Below are 22,452 nucleotides of genomic sequence, written 5' to 3'. Positions count from 1 at the left end.
AGATTACCAAGCTTAGAGAAGATTAATTGATTTGAATGGATCTTCTCCAAGTACAAGCAAGTCTGGATCCATCCCAATATAACCAATACCCAGCCACACCAATCCCATCTAATCAGTCACTAAGATGTTAAAATTATTGTGGAAAGTATTAAGGTAGAAACTGTGAGATGTATCCTCTGAAATATCACCATTGAAACACAACTACTAATTTGGAAGATTGCTAAGAAATCTCCAAATTCATATTTGATTCCTGTTAAGTTTAGAGTATTGTACTATGCTAGACATATTGGTGTATACACATTTTGTTAACTATAAAGGCACTTTAGACATCACATTAGGACGCCGCATCAGTTTCATGTGCAGTTTGCCGCGTGTGATGATGGCTCAATTGCCTTTCACCATATGGACATGCAAAATGAAACTGCATGCCATGATTTCCTTGATATTACTTATTTTATTTGTACCCCATCTTTCTACCAAAAATGGCACTCAAGGTGGTTTACAATCACTGGTAAAAACAAGAAAAAGAACATAAGAAGGGCCCTGATGCTGGATCAGACCAAGGGTCCATCTAGTCCAGCACTCTGTTCACAGTGGCCAACTAGCCATTGGCTAGGGATGAACAAGCAGGACATGGTGCAACAGCACCCTCCCACCCATGTTTCCCAGCAACTGGTGCACACAGGCTTACTGCCTCGAAAACTGGAGATAATATGCAACCATCAGGGCTAGTAGCCATTGATAGCCTTCTCCTCCAGGAATTTATCCAACCCCCTTTTAAAGCCATCCAAATTGGTGGCCATCATTACATCTTGTGGTAGTGAGTTCCATAATTTAACTATGTGTTGTGTGAAGAAGTACTTCATTTTATTTGTCCTGGATCTCCCACCAATCAGCTTCATGGGATGACCCCGGGTTCTAGTATTTTGAGAGAGGGAGAAAAATGTCTCCCTATCCACATTCTCCATACCATGCATAATTTTGTACACTTCTGTCATGTCTCCCCTTAAGCTAATCAATCCCAGTTGATGTAACCTTCCCTCATAGGAGAGATGCTCCAGACCGTTAATCATTTTAGTTGCCCTTTTCTGCACTTTTTTCAGCTCTGTAATATCCTTTTTTAAGTGTGGTGACCAGAACTGTACACAGTTTGATTGCACCATAGATTTGTATAAGGGCAGTATGATACTGGCTGTTTTATTCTCAATTCCTTTTCTTATAATACCTAACATGGAGTTTGCCTTCTTTACACTGGCCGCACACTGGGTGGACATTTTCATTGAAATGTCCACCACAATCCCAAGATTTCTTTCTTGTTCGGTCACCACCAGCTCAGATCCCATTAGTCATGCTTGAAGTTTTTTTTTTTTTTTGCCCCAATGTGCATCACCTTACACTTGCTTACATTGAACTGCATCTGCCATTTGGATGCCCACTCTCCCAGCTTGAAGAGATCCCTTTGGAGCGCTTCACAATCTCTTTGTGTTTTAACAACCTTAAATAATTTGGTGTCGTCAGCAAACTTGGCCACTTCACTGCTTACTCCTAATTCCAGATCATTTATGAACAAGTTGAAAAGAACTGGTCCCAATACCGATCCCTGTGGGACCTCACTATTTACTTCCCTCCATTGGGAGAATGGACCATTTATTCCTACTTTCTGCTTTCTGTTCTTTAACCAGTTACTGATCCATAAGAGGACCTCTCCTCTTATTCCATGACTACTAAGTTTATTCAGGAGTCTTTGGTGGGGGACTTTATCAAAAGCCTTTTGGAAATCCAAGTAAACAATGTCCACCGGATCACCTTGAAATACATTAAAACAGAATTAAAAACTCAGTAACAACAGAGTAAAAACAGCATCCAACTCAACAGACTCGTTTAGGCCAGATCTACACTAGGCAGGATATAACACTTTGAAAGTGGATTGAAAACTGTCTATGGAGTGTGTCCTGCGCCCCAACAGTTGTCACTGCCGTCATAAACCGCTTTAAAGCAGTAGTGTAGCTTGCCTTGGAAGCCAAAGGCCTGCTTGAATAAAGTAGCCTTTACCTGCCAGCAAACAGACAGAGAGGAAGCAAACCTTAGCCTTCATTGCAGGGAGTTCCAAAGGATATACGTACTATGAAACAAACTACATGCGAGAGTCTTAGGGAAATTGTTTTGTATTAGGGATGGGATAAAAGAAATTGCCTTGGACCTGGTTTACATGTGCTGAAGGCAGGGGTCGTTTCTTCACTCACCAGAGTTAATTAACATTGGACACATAACAATCAAAGCAAACAGTGGCCTGTTTTGAAGATCATGTCAATCCACAGTTTAAGTGCTATGGGAGCAAGCAGCACTGAGCCACTTTGATCCTGGCTTATTTTAAAAAACCAGAGTTTAAACTAACCAGAATGTTATGCCGTTCCTGCCCCCACTCCCCAAATTTTGATGTAATGATAAACTCTGCTTAGTTTAAAACAGGAAGTGGATGCTTCTGATCTCATCTGTACTATGCAATTGTATGCACAGTTACAATTGCACTGTATAAGTCCTACTGTGTTCTAAGTTCTAAGTAATTTGGCATAAGATTGCAGCCTAAAACTATCTTTGTTTTTAAAAACCACAAAGATGTTTGGGTTACTTTGCGGCTTTATTAAAACCAACATAGTGTGCAACTTTCAAACAATTCTGCACATAATTTTTCCACCTTTATAGTTTACGACTTCTACTTGAAGTGAAAACTAGAGGATCTAGGATCTTTACTCCTCCAGAATTAATCCAGAGATAATGCCGCCTCCTCTACGTAGCCATCTACTTACTACGCACTGTCATAGGGTGAAGTGAGCCACAGAGGGAAGTGGGGGGAGTAGCTTCCAAGTCATCTGTGAAAGGAAAACTACAACTCCCACAATTCCATTTCATCTCACTAACGCTCTTCCCCAATGCATCATGGGACCTGCAGGCTGTGCCGTGTCTCGAGGCTTTAGAGGCAGGCTAGAACTACATTTCCCAGAAGGGCCGCGGGGGCGAAGCGGCGTTGACGCAGGCGTGCTGGAGTGCGGACGGAAAAAGAGGGGCGTGGCCTCCTCGGCTGTCTCTCTCTCCCTCGTTCGTTCGCTGCGAGTGAGAGGGAGAGTGAGTGTTGGTTTCGGATACAGTCGCCATTTAGCGCGGCGAGTTCCCCCGGATTGGGAGAGGTGGCATTAAGAGGCCCATCCCCCACTCTCCTCAGGAGCGGGAAGGAAGGGCGGAAAGAACCTGAGGCGGACGAGGGGGACTCGGCTTTTCTTTAATATTCTCATTTCCCTCTCTTTCCTCCCCGCCTCTGAGGCCAGTCGCTGTCGGAGCGTGAGGCGCGGGGTGGCCTCCGCCTTCTCTTCTGGGCGAGAACGAAAGAGGGAAGGAGGAGCGGCGGCAGTCCCGGCATCGCGTGAGGGAACGAGCGAAGGAAGGGGAAGAGCGGCGGCAACTGGCCGCGGCGTCGAGGGCGCGCCGGGGCCCTGCGCGAGCGGCTGACTCTGACTGACTTGGCTGAGGCAAGGAGCGGGGCGAGACAGCGCGCGCGGCCCCGACAGGGAAGGGCCTGCCCCAGCCTCGCACCCCACCCCGCCGGCTCTTGCCCGCCCCCTTCCCTTCCTCCCCATCCCCATCTCGTCCCTTCCCTTCCCTTCCCATCCTTCGCTGCTGCTCCATGTCGGCCCTGCTGCTTGGCCCCTCGCTGCAGCAGGATGGATGCGGACGTTGACCGCGGAGCCACCCTGCCGACGGCCCAGCCCGCTCTGCCTCTCCAGTGGCAGCACCCGGCGCCGCTGCTGCCTTTTCTCCTCGCGGTGAGGAGCCTCCGAGAGCCGCCTCTGCAGCCTCCGCTGCCGCCGCAAGAGCAGCTCCTGGGCGCGCTCCCCGCCGAGCATTGACCCTCCTCGAGTCGGTTGCTGCAGCGACAACTGCGGGTGTTACTGCTGCTGCTCCCGCGCCTTCCCTTCCCTAACGCGGCACCATGTCGGGGGGCGCTTCGGAAAGCAGCGCGGCGGCGGTGGCGACTCCCCGCTTCCTGGCTCCTCCGGCGCCCCCGCCCAAGAACGGCTCTAGCTCGGACAGCTCCGTTGGCGAGAAGCTGGGGGTAGCCGCCGTCGGTACTGGGGGTGCCGCCGTCGCAGGCGGAGACCCTGAAGGCTCGGAAGGTGGCGGGGGCCGCAACGAGGAGTATCGGCGTCGCCGCCACACTATGGATAAGGACAGCCGCGGCGCGGCAGCCACCGAGCACCGCTTTTTCCGCCGGAGCGTCATTTGCGACTCCAATGCGACTGCTCTGGAGCTTCCGCGGCTACAGCCCGCAGCGCCTCCCCCTGCTGATGTCGCCCCGGGGAGCATCCCGACGGTGCTGGGCTCGCCTCCCGAGTCTGTCATCCAAGCTGTGTGCGCCTCTGTCACCTCCAGCCAGGCCCCCACCCTCTTGCAGCAGTCATCACCTCTGCCTCCACCTGCAGAGGGGCAGTCTGGTCAAGAGCTCCTGGTGGCAAAGGACGTTGCCCCGCTGATGGCCAAGGATGAAGGATTAGAGGCTGCCCCGCTGCCTCCTACCAGTACAGCGGGAAGTACTGTTGCTTCTGCCCGGGATCTGCAAGAAGAGAGGAGTAAGCAACAGGACGATATTGAGGAGTTGGAGACCAAAGCTGTGGCCTTTTCTCCAGATGGTCGTTTTCTTAAGTTTGACATCGAGATTGGCAGAGGTTCCTTCAAGACTGTCTACAAGGGGCTGGACACTGAGACCACAGTGGAGGTGGCTTGGTGTGAGCTGCAGGTAATAGGAAGATGTCAGCCTGCCTTCTGGGTTAGGGCAGGCACTCCCCGGCTGTCAAATTGAAAGTCCCAAGGGAAGGGTTCTGTTCTGATGTGCCATTCATAGAAGTTTATGATTGATCATGATTAACTTGAATGATCTATTAGCATTTTTATTTGTGTGATAAAGATGATTTAGGAAACTTTATTTACTTTAACTCAGGGTGGAATCCATCTAGTTTCCTTTCACTGAGGGAAAGCATCTGTCAGCAGAATTGAGGCAATGTTCAGCAATTCCAACTTCTTCCTGCAGTCCCTATAACCCCCCAAAATCATCTCCCAAACCCCTCTTCGTTCTCCTAAACATGGCTCCCTCTCTGTTCTGCTGATGGAAGCCTTCCATCAGCAGAGGGACATTAGTTGGGTTCTGTACATAGCATTTGTTAGGCTAAATGGAAGCTCTCAAACTAGGACTTGGGTGTAGTTTTTTGGTAGCTTTAGTTCTCAGGGCTGTTGAGCTTCATTTCAGATCTGCTCCTGTTAAATTGCTGTGTTTCAACAGCATTTTTAAAAAGGCTATAGGTATTGACTAAAGATGAGTCCCTCTTATAAGGTAGTAATATCATATGATAGAAATGGAGAATAACTTCCTTGGAGAGCAAAACATTTTCTGGAGCTAGGAAGGCCCTAGTTCTATCTCTGTTAAACTGATGCAAAAACTTCATCTTGCCACTTCCTATTCATCTATGTTAGATCATGATATTGTAGGCTTAAATACATTGTTTCTAGTATGCTAGCATCCTTATTCCAAATTAAATAAAATCCTGTTAATACAATTTGACCTTGAATAACTATCCATTGGTTATTTTGATTGTTCCTGCCTTTTTCATATTTAATACTATGCTATAGTTTGCTGTAGTAAGAGGTAATGAGTGGACATGTGGTGAAAGATTGTGGCTCACCTATTTATGTCCATTTCATACCTGAAGAAGCAAGTCTCTCCATAACACGTTATTCATTATAGCAAATACTAGTGCACCTGGTTTGCCCTGTTTAGTGTGAAATGGCTTTAATGAGTCCATTTAAAACACATTAAGTAATGTTTAAAGTAAAGCATAATTAGGATTTCTTCAGGTGATGTATGTATGTATTCTATGGAATAGTAAATGATTATGTGAACTTGATGAGGATCATATTGTGTTCAGCTGTCTGCAGGTTGGCTACTTTCTGGCAAGTCTGTGGCTGAGTTTGGACGACATGCTAATCAATGTTTGTTTCCCATTCTGTTCTTATCACACCCACCCAGTTGATTAGTGTGTCGTCCGAACTCAGCCTGTGAGTGCATGCATCTAGATGTACTGGTTTAGATAATGTACTGGTAGCCTTTTAGTGAACTTACACTATTTAGTAGCTATCTTTGTAATTGGGTCAGTAGCAGTTCCTCCTTGCTTGGTAGCTAGTGTGCTGCACCTATTAACCAACCATAAATTGTATATATGAGTGGTTTAGCAATTTTTTGTACTTCACAATTGTTCTGCAGCAAAGACCTCCAAGAATAATTTGTATGAACTGAGTCTAAGAAACAAGTTGCTGTTTTAGAGCTGTGGTACTAGATCTACTATATTCAGTAGAAAATTCGTGAAATAAAGTAACTCTTTCTACTTGAAGAAATGATGGAAAAGGGTAGTGAAAAATCATTAGGATTTTCCAAAAGCATTGAGGGGGTAGTTGTATCTTCTGCCCTGCTCGCTAATTAAGTTGTTAATTAAGTGTATGTTGTAAACTTTCACATGAACAGTGTAAGAATCTTTTAAATGTGTTAAAACTTCAGAAATTTAAATAATAAAAGCAGCATTTCAGGAACAACTTTTTAAACTTGGCTAACTATGGGTAAAGTTGTCTCAGTTTGTATTAGTTTGTTTCAGGGTCAGTGTTTGAAACAAACTCTGGCAGAGTGCACCAAATGATGAGGGTGGGGGTTGAGGAGTAGATAAACTTCTGCACGGTTTCCTTTTCTAGACTTGATTAAATTTGAAACTTGAACTATACATATGCTGTTTTCTTGATATTAGTAGAAATGCTGAAAATCAGCTGTTTGGCTATAAATCATCAATTTAGCACTGACATGAGGCAAACATGTAGATAGGGCCTAAGTTTCATTTAAGTGTTTGCTTAAAGAGTAATAACTTCAAATCAGAGGCTCTAATGGCATCAGTTTAAGATTTGTTCTAGGAACAATTTGGTTGTGTGTTGTCTGATATTAAGGTTTGTCTGCACTTGTAACTTGTCTGGTCCTTGCTATGCTTCTGCTTTGGCCTTAATCAGAGTTGGAGCTTTTTTTAGATGGAGGAAAAATGCCCTTTGAAGCAGGAATCAAGTGTGCAGCCTGACAGCTGCACAAGAATAGCAATTATGCCTGTTGATCACAGTGTAATTGTGTGTAGGCTGGTCTGGGGCACAGAACAGATTGTGGGGGTTGGATGTGCATCCAGTCTTTGAATTTGTCTCAGGATGCGCTAGCTCTTGAAGGCTGCGAGAAACTAATTGTGAATATAGTTTAACTGAGAATTTGATTGTGTTGTCAAAAATTTGAGTTCTAGATGAGATGAACTTTCAAGGTAGATGGATTGTCTGTCATTAGATTACTTCAGTTCCTTAAGTATAAAATTTTATTTGAAAACCTTTGGCAAAAGAGGTAAAGTATGAGTAAATGACCGGATTCGTACAATCAGGGAAGGAAAATAAGCCATTGTAGCTTATTTTTCCACCATGAACATGCCATTTGCATGCTGCGTAATTACTGAAATTATTCTTGCTGGGTGGAGTTTGTCGGGTGGTCCGAAACCTGTGGGGGGTGGGTGGGTTACAAACAACCTGAAACCCATGGTACGACTTGACGAACCACGCCCAGTAAACGTAATTATGCAGAAAACAAGTTGAAGTGGCTTACTTTTCTTCCCAAATCATGCATTCCCAGCCAATGAGTCTATTAAAGATGCTGAGTTATTTTAGTTTGTTTGTTGTTGTTTATTCGTTCAGTCGCTTCCGACTCTTCATGACTTCATGGCCCAGCCCACGCCAGAGCTTTCTGTCGGCTGTCGCCACCCCCAGCTCCCCCAAGGCCAAGTCTGTCACCTCCAGAATTTTAGTTTGTAGGGATTTTAAAATACAATTTAATAAACAATTTCATTGAAAACTAATTTCTAAATACAGTCCTATATTGAACTATTTGTGTGAACATACTTATTTATTTTAATTTATATATTTATTCCCTGAGTTTAGAATAGCTTCTTACAAAGGTGGCTTACAATAAATTAAAAATAATATAAAGATCAAATTGAAAAATATCAGTAACAATAAACAAAATACAAATTTAAATTCATTGAAATATGTATTATATTGATATAATATGCTGCTAGCTCAAATGCACACTTAATTTACAGCTACTTATCAACACCATACTTTCTGGAGATTGTAGGACTATATTATGATTTGGGTACCTTTATCAGAATACGCCCCTGAGTATTCATATAACCAAGTAATGTTTCTGATATAGAGAATGATGTGAATATAATACCTCGTGCTTGGATAAAGAGTACTTGCTATGTAGACAAGTTGTTATCTTTTAGGTGTAATAGTAATTGCTGTTATACTTTCCAATAGAAATGGTAGTAAAATCCTGGCTTCCAAGGATGTAAGTGTGGGGGAAGTAGGTTCAGTATGCTGTTCTACTTCAGAATCGTCTTTCCCTGGTTGGAATTGGCAGCTTCTTCACTAGGCTCTGTTAGATGCCAGAAACTGCTACAAGGAATCTTAAGTTCATTTCTTAAAAGTCATACATATGATTAAATATAAACCCATCATTAGTAGAGTGAAACCAACCTGACATTATTCTATAGGTGTGTGGTAAAAGAGCTAAAATTTAAAAACTTTTGGTGTTTAATTTTACGCTAGTTTGCTAGTTGGTTTTTCGAAATAAGTTCTTGGGTTAACAGCCTTCAACACTCAAGACTCTGGTTAATAGGCAGAAGTCCTTTTTGCCTTCAGTACTAAATCTAGCCTTGTAGCCTAGAGGAAGTTAAGTATGCAATTGATTATTCATTCATGTAACTAAGATATTGGGTGTAGGCTATAAACTCCAGTTAAGTCCCTCCTTCCTCTTCATTGAGTCAATCTACATAATAGATTCTTAATTCATATATGCTGAAAGCACACCTGTGAAGTAATTAGATTATTGTGCTGAGACATACTTTGGCATTGGATTGCTGTGGAAGTTTCTGTTACTTACCAAGAAGCCAACCCTTTGGGCCCGTTTACATGTACTGGCACAAATCATAGTTTAATTAACCCAAGATTTGTAGTAGTGTGTGCTGGGTGTGCGTCACTGCTATTTTGTATAGGCATCTTCTGGAGGTTGTTCCATGATTTCTGAACCCGGGCACCGGGTTTGTTTAGAAGATATGGAGCAACCTCTGAGTGGCTTGATTGAGGGTTGCATATGCAAAATACTGATGGCATGTTAACCCACAATTTGCCCCCATTATGTGTCAATCAGGTCTTTGGTTCAAATTGCATAATGTTCCTTATACCATTGTAGGAAGTATTATTTTACTATCTAACCTGTGGATTTCTACTGAAATGTTCTGAAAAATTCAACTGAAAATGGCATAAAAGCAATACTTGACTCTGTTTTGGTGTGTATTCTAAAGCACTTCAAAAACTCTCTTGCTAGTCACCCTCAGCTCTCAACTGCTCATTGCAAATCTGGTCTGCATCTCTGTGAGTACAGAATAGCTAAACCAATAGCAGCCTCTGAAGCCCTACTGTTGCTTTCACATGACAGTCAAAGCCTGTAGGCCATCCTTCTCCAACCTGGTCCCTCCAGATGGCAGTTGTAGTCCAACACATCTGGAAGGACCAGGTTGAGCAGGACTGCTGTAGGCTATTTTGATACTAATTTAACTTAAATGTGTATTTTAATTACCCAATAGTGATAAAGTTGTCATATGACTTTATGGAAAGAACTGAAGGAAAAATGCCACCACCACCCTTTCTGCTTTGCTGTAGATAGGAATGAACCATGCTGTCTGAGATTGCAAACACTTTCATTCTTAGTACACCACTTGCAATACTGCTGTGTCAAATTGTGCAGTATGTTAGATTCTGATACAATACTTAGCATTTAAGTGCTTCAGATATTGTGGTTTGAAGTATTTACAGCAGCCCTGTAAGGCAGGCCAGTATTATCCCTAGGCTGAATTTGAGAGAGTGGGTTATCAAGGCAAGAGTATATGGTAGAAGCAAGATTTGACCCAGGGACTTTCTGGATTTAGGTCATTCTCTTTGCCAGCTTGCTGGGCAGCTGTCACAGTCTTGCCCCTTGTGGGATACCAAAGCTCACTTTGCTTATGATGTAAGACAGATGTGAATTCCAGAGATGAGAGTAGTAAGAAAGTATGTGTTTGCCCGATTCTGCTTGGGAACAGACAAAAAATAAGCTCCGTGTCTGTATTAAAAATGTATATGCCATTTGTTTAAAGTCTCTTCATAAAATGTAAAATATTTTTATATGTGCTAGTGTGCCAGACTAGACTGGAGTTCTAAAATATATTTATCTAATATACCCAAAATACGTCTCTCTGCATTGGCAATCTTTGCGCTGATAATACTGTTATTAATCTGTTTTTAACATTAAGGAGTAATGTAAAAAGTGTTTTGCTGAAGTATGCTTTGTTAGGAGAAATGGAATAATCAGTCAGTGTGGAAAAGAAAGGGCCATGTATGTATAAGAACTGCATAAAACTTCATTCTGTGGAAAGTTTTGCTTAAGGAAAAATGTACCCCATATCTTAATGTGAAAAAATAATTTTAAATCTATGCCATGATGCCTTTTATTGACTATCTGATCAGTATCCATCACATTTGGAAATAAAAGTTTGGGGGAGTTGTCTGTCCCTGTCTTGCTCTGCCCTCCCTATGTTCTGTTTAGTTTACAAGTGACATACTTGTGCACTCTGCCCAATGGCTTGTGCTCAAGTGGCTAAACAAATCACAGGCTTTCCATCCATGGTTTGTTTTTCGATACATGTAAACCAGGAACTCTGGCATGTCTCTCTTCTGACAATCGAGAGCCATGGGCCATGGCTTTTTGTTGGCTTATGACTTCGGCTTGTTAGGGGAGAGATAAATCAAGAGTTCTTGGTTTGTACATAATGATAAAGAAACCATGGACGGAAGTTCTGAGTTCGTTTAGCCACTCCCACTTGCAGTGGCAGTGATTGGGCAGTATGTACCAGTATTGTAAATAATAAGACAGGGTTCCTCAGGAACCCTGCCTTATCATTATGTGTGAACTAGGTCGATGTGTCTCACCTGGAAAGGAGATTGGGTAGGTGGATTTTTTAATTGCTGCAGGTGACCAGGTAGTGGTTAATTGCAAGTCTGATCTTAATGTAAACAGATTTTTGCTGGAAACTCAGTTCTCATGCCTTCAAGTATCTGAAAATAATAGTTAGTAGGAATTCAAATAACAATTTAAATCACCAAGGCAAACTAGTTTGTTCATAATTCATTTATTTTCTTTCTCATTTTGTAAGTAATTCCTTAAATAAAAGTGTAATCCTAGCTAGTTGCTATAACAGTTACATTTGGTTTGAAATTAAATGGACTGTGCTGTGAATGAAGATAATTTTAAACTTATGGTCATGCAGATGGACATGCCTTTTGCTCTACTCACCTCTGCTTAGGCAGGGTACAATAGTTTTATTTTATTTAGTTGATTTCTTAGCTGCCTTTAAAGACCATAGTCTTCCCATGGTGGTTTATAGTATAAAAACAATATAAACATATTAATAAAACATGTCAAATATACAAAATTTAAAATAAAACCAATTACAATAAAATAAATTTTAGAATATCCATCAGCAGCAAATGCCATAAACACATTCAATTAAAATCCTGGGAGAACAGATGATTTTTTAAAACAGTTTTAAAAGCAGCAATAGATGGGCCAGCCATACATCTATTGGGAAATAATTCCACAAGATAGGGACCATCACTGAGAAGGTCCTATAGTGCTTGCCAATCTTTTTGATCTTGGTGGTGGGCCAGTGGCTAGGGCTTTTGAAACTGGTCTTAAAACATGGGTAGATTCATAGGGGTGTTGGCTATCCTTCAAATACTTTGGACCCAACTGTTTAGGGCTTTAAAGGTCAAAATGTGCACTTTGAATTGGGCCCAGAAATGCACTGGCAACCAGTGCTGCTTACCATCTAGTCACAACGTGGACATGAGCCAGCTGAAGTTTCTGAGTTTTCGTCAAAGGCACCCCTTCATTACAACTCGTTACAGTAGAGCACTCTAGTTGTAACAAGGGCTTGCTACTGCTGCCACTTGTGCTTGCATAGACAGTTATTAGTCCAAAAGTATTCCTAAGCTACGAGCTTGGTTCTTCAGGGGAAGCGGAACCCTGTCCAATGCCAGTTGCATCTCTCTATCCATATCAACAGATTTCCCTACCCAAATTACTTGCCTGGATTGAGTTTATGAAGTTAATGGATTTGTTTTTACTCTCGGTTTACTTGCAAAGATTCTAGGTGAGAATATTTACTTGAAGATGAGGCTATCATACACAGTGCAACATGCTCCAAAGGTTCAAAAACCAAATCTGATAATTTTCTGGTAAAAAAAATGAACTTCTCTGTTAAATAGAAAGTCAATTTATGTGTTGCTCAGTTGATAACAGTATTAATAACTTGCTCAGTAATACTTAAAATGACATAAATTATAATACTTGGAGGTTAGCAGCAGGGTGGATTTGATTTAAATCACGATTTAAATCATTACTCAGAAAGACTCGATTTAATCAGGTGACTCCCCCCATCCCCAAAGTGCACTCTTCCTCGCTATATTTTACACAACTCAGAGTTGCCAAAGACTCATTCTTGCTGGTATAATCTTAATATTTACAACCAGATGAAGGTTTCATTTTTAGAATAGCAACTTTTCAGATTAGTTTTACAGATATATATAAAAAAATACTGATTTAAACATCAGAAACACATCATAGATAATTATGAAATTATTGCGAGGTGAACTATCTCCAGTTTAATAGGCTAATCATTCATATCTGGACAACTTTTCTGCTGTACTTTATTGGAAGGAGAAAAATAATCTTACAGAAACCTCTGTAAGAGCATGACATTGTGAACAGATTAATGGAATTCACTTACCAAAAAATTTAAACAGCCTCATGCTACATAATTAAAAACTAATCTTTATTTCATGATGAATAACCTTTGGACTATAATGTATCTTAAATAGAAAACTATCTTTAGATAGATTTTTCCTCAAAAAGCATTTTATTAAAAAAAAATCTTATTTAAAAAAACCCATGTTTTTTTATCCACCCTGGTTAGCAGTGACATTTCCCTCATTTTTCGTGTGTGTGTGTGTGTGTGTGTGTGAGAAAGAGAGGGGGGATGAGGGAAGGAGAGAGAAAATTAGAAAATAGATTCAGTTTTAAGAGATGTGTATGGTTTAATTTATTTAAACTCAAATTCCATCTTAAACTAGGTTATTGTTAAAATCAACCCTTTATTGTAAGTGAAGCAAAAACGCACTGGTTGAACTCTGCTCAGAGCACGCTTTTGCTGGAGGGTGGGGAGGAAGTTACTTTTGTTTGTTCCTGTGCCCCCTGAAAAGCTGCTTCTGTGGGAGGGCTACAGGGAGAAGGAGAAATTGGTGAAAATAATCTTCCCTCCTCTTCTTCTTTCAGGTGCCTCTGCTAGATCCCAGTCCCTTCTGTGAACAGGAGGGATGCTCAGAAACTAACCCAATATATACAGTCTTTAGTTTCTATCCTTCCTGTGCCTAGTGTATAGTTGAATGGGCATAAAGTGATGTATAAAAGTTAGGGACCTGCTTGTATGGAAGTAGTCACACACAAAAATTATCATCACTGCAGTGTTGGCCAATATCAACTATAGCAGATATGAGTGACTTTTTTTGGGATGATTAACATGGTATCTAATAATTATGCACAAATCAAGCCTGGTGTCATGCATATATAATGTAAACTACAATTTACAACAGTTAAGTACTGTGTTAAATACTCCCTTTTGTAGGTCTGAATATAATCACTTGCTTTCACAATCTGGGTGAATTTATGAGTAGTTCCGAGTTACACCAAACCAAAATGTACATCTGTTAGACAGCCAGGTCTTTTATGGGGAGGTTCATCTCAAACTTCCAAAAAGGTGGTTGGTTATACACTGTATGGCAACTTTCCCCTACCTGGTGCCCTCCAGTTGTTTTTGATTTCAGCTCTTGGCAGCCCCAGCCAGCATGGCCAATGGCCAGGAATGTTGGGTGTTGTAATTCAAAACATCTGGAGGGCATCAGGTTGAGGAAGATAGCTATATGGAATACATTTGTGTTTAGAGTGGTCTTTATGTGGTTGGAATGAGTCAGTCTACTGCTGGTCTGTTGAAGATTCATTGAATTGCAATGCTGGTTAAGCCCATTCTCTTGGATAAGCGAAAATAATTGATGTTATAAGAGGATCTGGAATCATAGCTAGGATACTCAAGGCATAGCTTCCACAGTAGCAATGTGGCTAATGCTCTGTATGGTAAAGAGGGTATATAGAGAAACCACTATATTAATAGACAGTTCTAGTTGTCTTTCCTCTTACATGTTTGAGATTACATAATTGTAGTAACTATGCATTGTGTTGCACTGAGTGCCATGAACCTCTAAACCGATATAGCAAAATTGAAGTTCTTTGTCTCGTCTTTGCAGTTTAGAGGTTCTGCAAGGTTTGCTTCTATTCTTTAACTTCAGTAGTAGATGTAATATTATAGAACACTAAGTGTTCGAAGCTTGTCACATAATGGTAAGCTTTCAAACAATCCTGTGTGAGAGGCAGTATTTTTGCAGTGATCTATGTTCAGATACCGATTGTTTCAATTTAATTCCTGTCAAGCCAGTGAAATTGTTACATGGATGAAGTCCTCTGCAGTTGAGCATTTGATAGTTGGGAGTGTTAGATGTAATGGATGAGTATCATGTGTGACTATCATTCTCTGAGAATTAGAGTAGAAGTTTACCTACCTGTCATATTTAGATTGTATCACATGTTTAGTTTTCATACCCAGAATTCTAAAAGAGACAGAGCAGTTGTCAGAATGGACAGTAGATATAAATCTATCATTTTTCTTGCATCTGAGAGAGAAGACTGTGTGCTTTCTCATACTCGACTAGTCCTGAGTTTTGGCTAGATCATTAGAAGTATACATTGTTGAACCTTAGTAGGCATATTTTACAGGACCTAACTTTATAGACCAAATCCTAACACAATGTAGAGATAAAGATTCCATTACCTTTTTTTTGGCTGGGTTCCACGATATCTGCCTTTTGATTGGAAGAGCTGTACTATCTGACACAACCTACTTTGTCATTTTTTTGCCTCTCAACTCAAAGCAGAATTAGAAACTATCTCTGGAATCTTAACAGCTGTTGGTGTCAAAGGTCTCAAGAGATTTGAGTGTGTGTGTGTGTCATCCTAAATCTTAAATTTCTTTTTGGTTACCAATCCCTTCATCTGTATCACATGATAAATTATCCCTTAATGTGGATACATTTTTAACTCTCCATAAGCTTTAAACATAGTTTAACCTTCCTGGTTTGGGAAGAATGCATTTACCTTTGTTTCCCACTACAGTTTTTTTTAAAAATGCTGACTTTTATCTGCTGACTGAGTTTAAATTTCATATTTTCCTGAGGGTCTACTATCTACTACAGTACATTTTAGTAAGGGCTTGCACATTTGGAATTTTGAGTGAGTATTGGTGCAGACAAAATGGGTGCCATGGGCTTTGGCTAGCTCATTGACAAAATGGCTACTGTAGTGGGTGTGGTCAGTTCCCAGAAGGCTAACTGGTAAATCTAAAAGAAAAGAAATTTGCCCAAGATTACAAAGCAGAGGTGGAGTCTGAGCTCCAAAACTCAAAGGTTTCTGCTCAAACATCCATTTCATAAAAGGCAAAATGATGAAGCTCAGAGATTAGTAATATGGTCAAAGAACTGAGTAAAACGCAAAGGTGGAATTGAAGTCTCAATTAACAGATAGTACGTTTGCCCCAAAAAGCACTACAAAATACCAATTTTACAGAAAGTGGAGAAACACATGCACATATATGCACACAGAAAGTATATTCATCAAAATAGCTCCCTGATGAACCCCCACCCACAAAACCCTAGACAAAATGTACTCTCCCCAAAAAGGGGGGGGGGTGGCACAAATCACGCCCATACCAAATGAACCAAAAACCAGGCAAAATATGTACCGCACAGAGAAAACATGAGAAAAACACCTCTCTTCGCTTCTGGCTACCCTTTGTAGCTCTCTAGAATGCACCCTGACAACCCTACCACATTATTCTTTGTTTTGGAGGAGACGGCTAAGTGTGCTTCAAAAGAAAGTGCTGGTCTGCAGCAGTTTGCTTAATTTCATTTTTTAAGAGCTCCGCATGGGCCCCAGAGGCATTCTTGAAATAAAGATGGTGCTGAAGGCTGGTATTTTGCCTGTCTCCCAGTCCCCCAAAAACCAGGAGGGACAGGGAGCCTTGTGGATAGGAATGGTGCCTGTAGGCAATGGACTTTTTGTACTATCTTCTCCTGTTGCTCATCCAGTTTCAATAATATACCCTTGTATCTTAAACCACTGTTCCTTGTGATATCTGAACTGAGAAACTGTGGTTTAAGAACTCCCTCCAGACCAGGATATAAAACTCGGGGTTTGGAAGAAATCACAGTTCAGATGTCATGGGAAACAGCTTTAAGGCGTTTTCTGAAGTCTAAAATACTCTTCCCCGCGTTCTTCTAATCCAATTAGTTGCTTTTTTGCCATCTTCAAATCTAAAGGGACTGGGAAGGCCAGAATATTAATAAACTATATGAACTCAAACCACTCCTTTTATCATGATAAAGTAGATTCCTAAAGAAACTCAGCAGGAAGTAGTTCTGGCTTTGTTAAGAATTAGATATGGAGCTCATAGTCATCACTACCTGTTGAAAGGAAGGGCCAACCCAGTGTACATTTCTTGCAGTGTTCTTGCTGAACTTTCTCCAAATTCAGTCACCTGATCTGCAATGTTTGTGCCTAGCTTTATTTTAGAGTGAAGACATTAATGATTTAAGTTCTTTCTTGACATTTGGAAAAACTTTTTTTTATTGAACTTGGTAACATATATGATGTGTTTTTCTGACAATAGTTTTTATGCATGAGCTGAATGAAAGCTGGGTGTCAAACTAGATGTGAGGATGGAGATTAGATCAATAATCGGATCTTGCATATCTCAAAATATTTTTTAAAAAGGAGCTGTGTGGCAGTGGTTCAGACTAGGAGGGCTTAATATTATGCTATCTTTTGATGAAAAAGTGAAATAAAGCTAGGCCCAAATACTGCAGATTTTTCATCAAAACTCTTCTTTCTCCTCCTGAAGCTGCTATTTCCCCTGTTAGTGAAAACATCTCTTCTTCTCTGCAGGAAGAGGGAAACAAGAAAGACCCATTCCATAAGTGATCTCCCATTTGTAATTATTAGGATCAAAGCCATACTAAATTATACTTCACGTCATTTCTCTTGATGTTGGCTTGTTCTGAAATGACACGTTCTCTCAGATCAAGAACTGTACCTGGGCTTGAATTGGAAACATTGCACCATTGTCAAATGGACCATTGAACCAACATGCTATTAAAAATTGGATTCAGTTTTGGTTCTTTAATATTTTTTAAAAACTCTGGTTCGGTTCTGGTAACTCTGTGTTGGAAGGGGAATCAATGCGAAATGTACTTGATATTGCTGTTGCTCCAAGCAAGCTACTCCCATATTGGAGCTGTTCTAGGTTGATTTCATGGTGATGGAAATATAGGCAGTTATTTGATAAGCCAAAGCATAAGAGACAGAAGCTAATCAGTATCAGGCCATATTGACACCATTGAATTACCTTAATTTAATTTCTAATAAAATGGATGTTCTAGTCATTATTCTCAGGATCACTTTGCCTGTCACTTGCATTCAGCTATGGCTATGCTGTTTCAACATCAATGTTATAATTTCCTCTTCAAGGAAAAGCGGTTTTCATCTGATGTTTGTAACTTACTGAGATATTTTTAAACCACTGTTTATCTTTTTAGATTTGAATACCATTTCAAATGTGTTAAAAGAATCAGTTCACATAAGCAGTTGCAGTCAATGGGGATCAAGTAATGAGCTCGACTCCATATAAAGAAGTTGGGTTTAATATGATAAGCCACTGTGATATTGATCTATACAGGGGTGGGAAATTTGTGGCCCTCCAGATGTTTTGGCTTACAACTCCCATCAGCTCTAGCCAGCATAATCCAATGATGAGGAATGATGGGAACTATAGGCCAAAACTTCTGGAAGACCACAAGTTGCCCACCCCTGATCTAGAATAACAGTTCTGCACAACCAAACTAGTGTAATTTGTTGCCTGTATCTGCTTCATAGATTAGCCAGTTACCTGCCAGTTACCTCTGTTATCTGCTACAAGTCTCTCTAGATAGATACCACCTCCATAAGACAGTATCCAGGATTTGTCATTAGCTTAAAACAGGCTGGGGGACATGTTCCTTTGGATGAAAACATTATGTGAGACATCATAAATCTTTTGAGTGCTGTTAATGTATGTCAAGACTAACAGGATAGCCTTGATTCTTGACCATTTTAACTAAATGCATTTATAGGATACTATTCATTAATATTAACCTTGGTGTGTGTGTGGCCTTGCCTGACCAATTGTTATGTGTTTGACTACTGAATTCTTAACGTCTCTTTTACTTTGTAATATAGACAAATCAATTACTAAGCAAGTGGCCAAGTTTTTGAACTTGGCCATTTCTTTTAGATCTTCTATGATCACCTGACTTTTAATAGTTAATGGTATGTTCAGTTTGCTTGTATGTAAAAAAAATTATTTGCTGGAATGGTCTATTGACCGCAATAAACTGTTGTTGTTAAAAAAAAAAAGACTACCCTTACATTGTGTTAAGAGTATTTCCAATTTGATGATTTGCTTCACTGAATTTTGCTGGCAAGCTGGTTATGCCTTGCTATGAATATATTTTGAATAAAACATTCACTCTTTATCCTTGCTAAGGCTGATAGTACACAAATTATAACCCATAAATACTGCTATTATAAGCTGCAGTTCAGACTGATTATCTTAAGGATTTAAACGTTCACATACACTTATGTAATCTGCATCTGTTAATAGCAGCTTCTTTGTTTGGTTTTTAGATTTGTTTTGTTTAGATCTTCTGAACGATTGTGTAGTGAAACTTTGTATTTTGAAAATCTTGAGTGTTCTGTGCTTTCATTTATATTTTAGTATATACATGTCAGTTAGAGACTGCTTTTCTTTAAGTATGCCTTAAGTCCATCTTTGAGATGCCTCTACTTTGAATTTGTGTTTAGGAAGTAGTATTAACACACATCAAGACAGAGTTGTAGGCCTGTAGGTACATGTAAAAACAAACAGCTGGTTTAAAATTATTTTGAGAAGAGGTGCTCTGTTATGTTTGACTTGGGCCTAAATGCACTCTGGTAAAGAACCATGGCAAACTGGTATAAAATTGTAGTGGCTTACAAAAGCATTTGGTCTTTACTTGATGCTCACTCTTTGTCCCTCTGAGGAGAAAAAGTTATTTTGGCAGAACAAATTAAGTCAGACTATGTATGTATCTTGAAACTTCCTGTGTCATATTTATTTCTTAACACTGCCTTTTGCTGTTCTAGGTGAGCAGAGCATTATGGTGTGTAATCTTTTGAAGGAGTAAAAACCTTCATCCTGCTCATGTATAGAACAGTATGTTTGCTTAGCTTAAAGTTTACATAATCACCTATAGCATGGTTTAATGGTTTGCACTGTGGAAGTTGTCTAAATTTGTCTAATTCTGGCACTTGTTTGCATGTTACTTGAATTGATAGTCACTTTGCTATGAGAAGCAGTACATCTTGTTTGTATTTTTCTCTCTCCAGGCTTTCTAGTAGAACTATTTGTGGCTTCAGAACATTTCAAAATAAGCATGGGTTATGAGAATGTATTGTGTTTTGTCCAAGTGAAGTTATTGTAAGGGCTGTGAACTGTGCTACTTCTAGAAGTAGCTGATAAGAGGAAATACAGCTAGGTTATGTCTGGGTAAAATGTGCTTTTGAAGAGCATTTCCTTAAGCAAATAGCAATAGGAAATATATTGAAGGAAGAGTTACCAATCCAGAGCAGTTTGTATAGCTGATACAACGTGGTACCTTAGTCCCATGTTGCTGCCAGGACTTCAGTTAGCACATTATTGCTGTCAAAAACATGTCTTTGGCAAAAAGCCTCTAGGTTGCTAGAAACAGATACTGAAGATCTAGCTGCCTTAGATAGCAACTGCAGCTTGAAAATGTTATCTACAGTTCTGCTTGTTTCAAGTGTGACTTTTCACACTTGATATAGGGCAGTTTAGTATATATGGGCCTCCTTGGAAATGTATAATGAGCTGGGTTTCCACATCCTGGCCTGCATGAAAATTATGTACACTTAAATAGACATGGTTTACTGTAAGCAGTGCACCTTTCCCATCTTGTGTGGCATTAAGCTAATAAAGAAGTCTGATACCTTGTAAGAATATTACTAGCTGAATTTTTCAATCTGCATTCTACACGTTTAAAAGTTTAGAGTGCCCTAACATTTCCAACTTTAACCAAACAAAATTGTTATTCTTTATGTAGCAGTGTGCATGGTGCTTTACAGAGTACACGAAGACTGAACACTTAAGGCAATTCATGCTCTCTGCTGCTCTTTATTTTTGCTTTCCAGTATAGCACAGTAGCACTGTAGCACTGCTTCGCAGTGCCATACTGTAGATATTGGGCAATTGGCACTATAGAATGCTGCTCTTTTTCGTTTTGCTTTGCACCACTTCAGTGTTTCAGCAGTTTAGAGCTCTTCTCATTTTGGCTTAAGCCACTCTGGTAGGGGTAAACTGCTCCCAGATGACACAATAAGCCATGGTGGTTTATAAGCTTCTGTGAGTAGCTTATAAACCACCATGGCTTATTGTGACATGCTAACCCAGTCATTGTCTAGTTGCATGTCACCCACTTTTGGTTCAGCTTCAGTTCAGGGATGGATGGCCTGACATTCTCCTCTAGAATCTTCTGATACACTGCAGAATTCATGGTTGTGTCAGTGATGGCAAGCCGTCCAGGTCCTGAGGCAGCAAAGCAGGCCCCAGACATCCCATTCCCACCACCATGCTTGATGTGTGGGATGAGGTTCTTCTGTTTGAACTCAGTGTTTGTTCTTCACCAAACATAACATTTCTTATTAAGGCCAAAAAGTTCTACCTTTGATTTGTCTGTTGAGAGAACATTGTTCCAGAAGTCTTGGGGATCATCTATGTGTTCTTTAGCACATTACAGATGGGTAGCAATGTTCTTTTTTAGAGAGCAGTGGTTTCCTCCTGGCTATCCTCATATGAACACTTAATAGATATTCTGGTTTCTGTATGATCCCTAGTTGCCTGTCCGACCTGATTGTGTAAAATAGGCTTTGTCTTTCAAGCTTTTAAAGCTCTCCATAGTTTAAGAAGATGAGAAGGGATTGAAAGTGCCTCATAGAACCGGTGTGGCAAGTATTTTGAGGTAATGGTAGAAACCAGGCAAAGTGAAGCTGTGCTGTCAATTTAACTGCAGAGCCGTTAATAAGTGATTGGTATGTGCATAAGCTTCTCTGAACGAGTATATTTGCTTTATACTCAAAAGCCCTGAAAAGAAGTAGAAAAATGCACAGCATGTAAAAAAACACAAAAGCTTGCCTACCTTGTTCACCTACACATAGCACAATAACAAAGTTGCTCTGGGTGAGGAGCTAAAATTGTAATAAAACGTAGGCAGCCCACCATACTGTAGATGATTTTTTTCTTTCCCCTATGATAATGAAATGTCCGTTATCAGATATATGTGTTAAAATTATTCTAACAAAGAAACTTCAAGATTCCTGAAACTATTGAAAATTAAAGGGGAAAATGTAGCAGTAATTATACTTTCAGGAAAGCTTATCTACCGAAATTTTAAGTGATAACATTTACAAGTCATTGGGCTCATTGTTCAAGCTCCACAATGCCTGTAAAAAAAAATCAGTGTTTGTCATATAATATTTAATTTTTTTAATGCAGGCCGAAACCACAATTCAAATAATCATTAAAATTAATAAATATTATTTGGTACAGCACCGTATTAAAATTACAAACCCCATAAAATCCTTAGCACACAAATATCCTGCCTAAACAGCAAGGTTTTCACTGAGTACCTAAATAGTTCAAGTACCTGGATCTGGTGAATATTGGAGAGGTGGGATTTCTCAAGTGGCCTAGATCCTCCCTCCCCCCCCTGCCCAATGTTCCCTTCCACTGTTGATTAACTGCTGAAATTGCTGTGGAGAGCAGCAAGGGGGCTGCTGCTGGCATCCTTGTAATCTGTGCTAGCGTCCATATCAAGCTGGTGCATTCTGCAATTGGCCTTCTGACGGACCACAGCTGTATATGCATGTTGGAAGGAGGGAGGGAGAGTATGGGCATGTCTACACCAGTCTTTATCCTGGGGATCGTCCCT

At 40.4% G+C, this 22,452-nt stretch overlaps 1 protein-coding gene across 8 annotated transcripts in view; it reads left to right on the top strand.

Moving 5' to 3' along the window:
- Positions 1-3,985: 3,985 nt before the first annotated feature.
- WNK1 (WNK lysine deficient protein kinase 1) overlaps positions 3,986-22,452 on the top strand; it is a 131,492-nt gene continuing 113,025 nt past the window's right edge. For all 8 annotated transcript variants that reach the window (XM_063134916.1, XM_063134915.1, XM_063134917.1 and 5 more), the window contains exon 1: positions 3,986-4,789. In XM_063134916.1, coding sequence (XP_062990986.1) covers positions 3,986-4,789 — 804 coding nt within the window. The remainder of the gene's footprint in view (positions 4,790-22,452) is intronic.

Source organism: Elgaria multicarinata, chromosome 9, assembly GCF_023053635.1.
Source record: "Elgaria multicarinata webbii isolate HBS135686 ecotype San Diego chromosome 9, rElgMul1.1.pri, whole genome shotgun sequence".
Classification (NCBI taxonomy): domain Eukaryota; kingdom Metazoa; phylum Chordata; class Lepidosauria; order Squamata; family Anguidae; genus Elgaria; species Elgaria multicarinata.
This window is presented reverse-complemented; position numbering and strand designations above follow the sequence as displayed.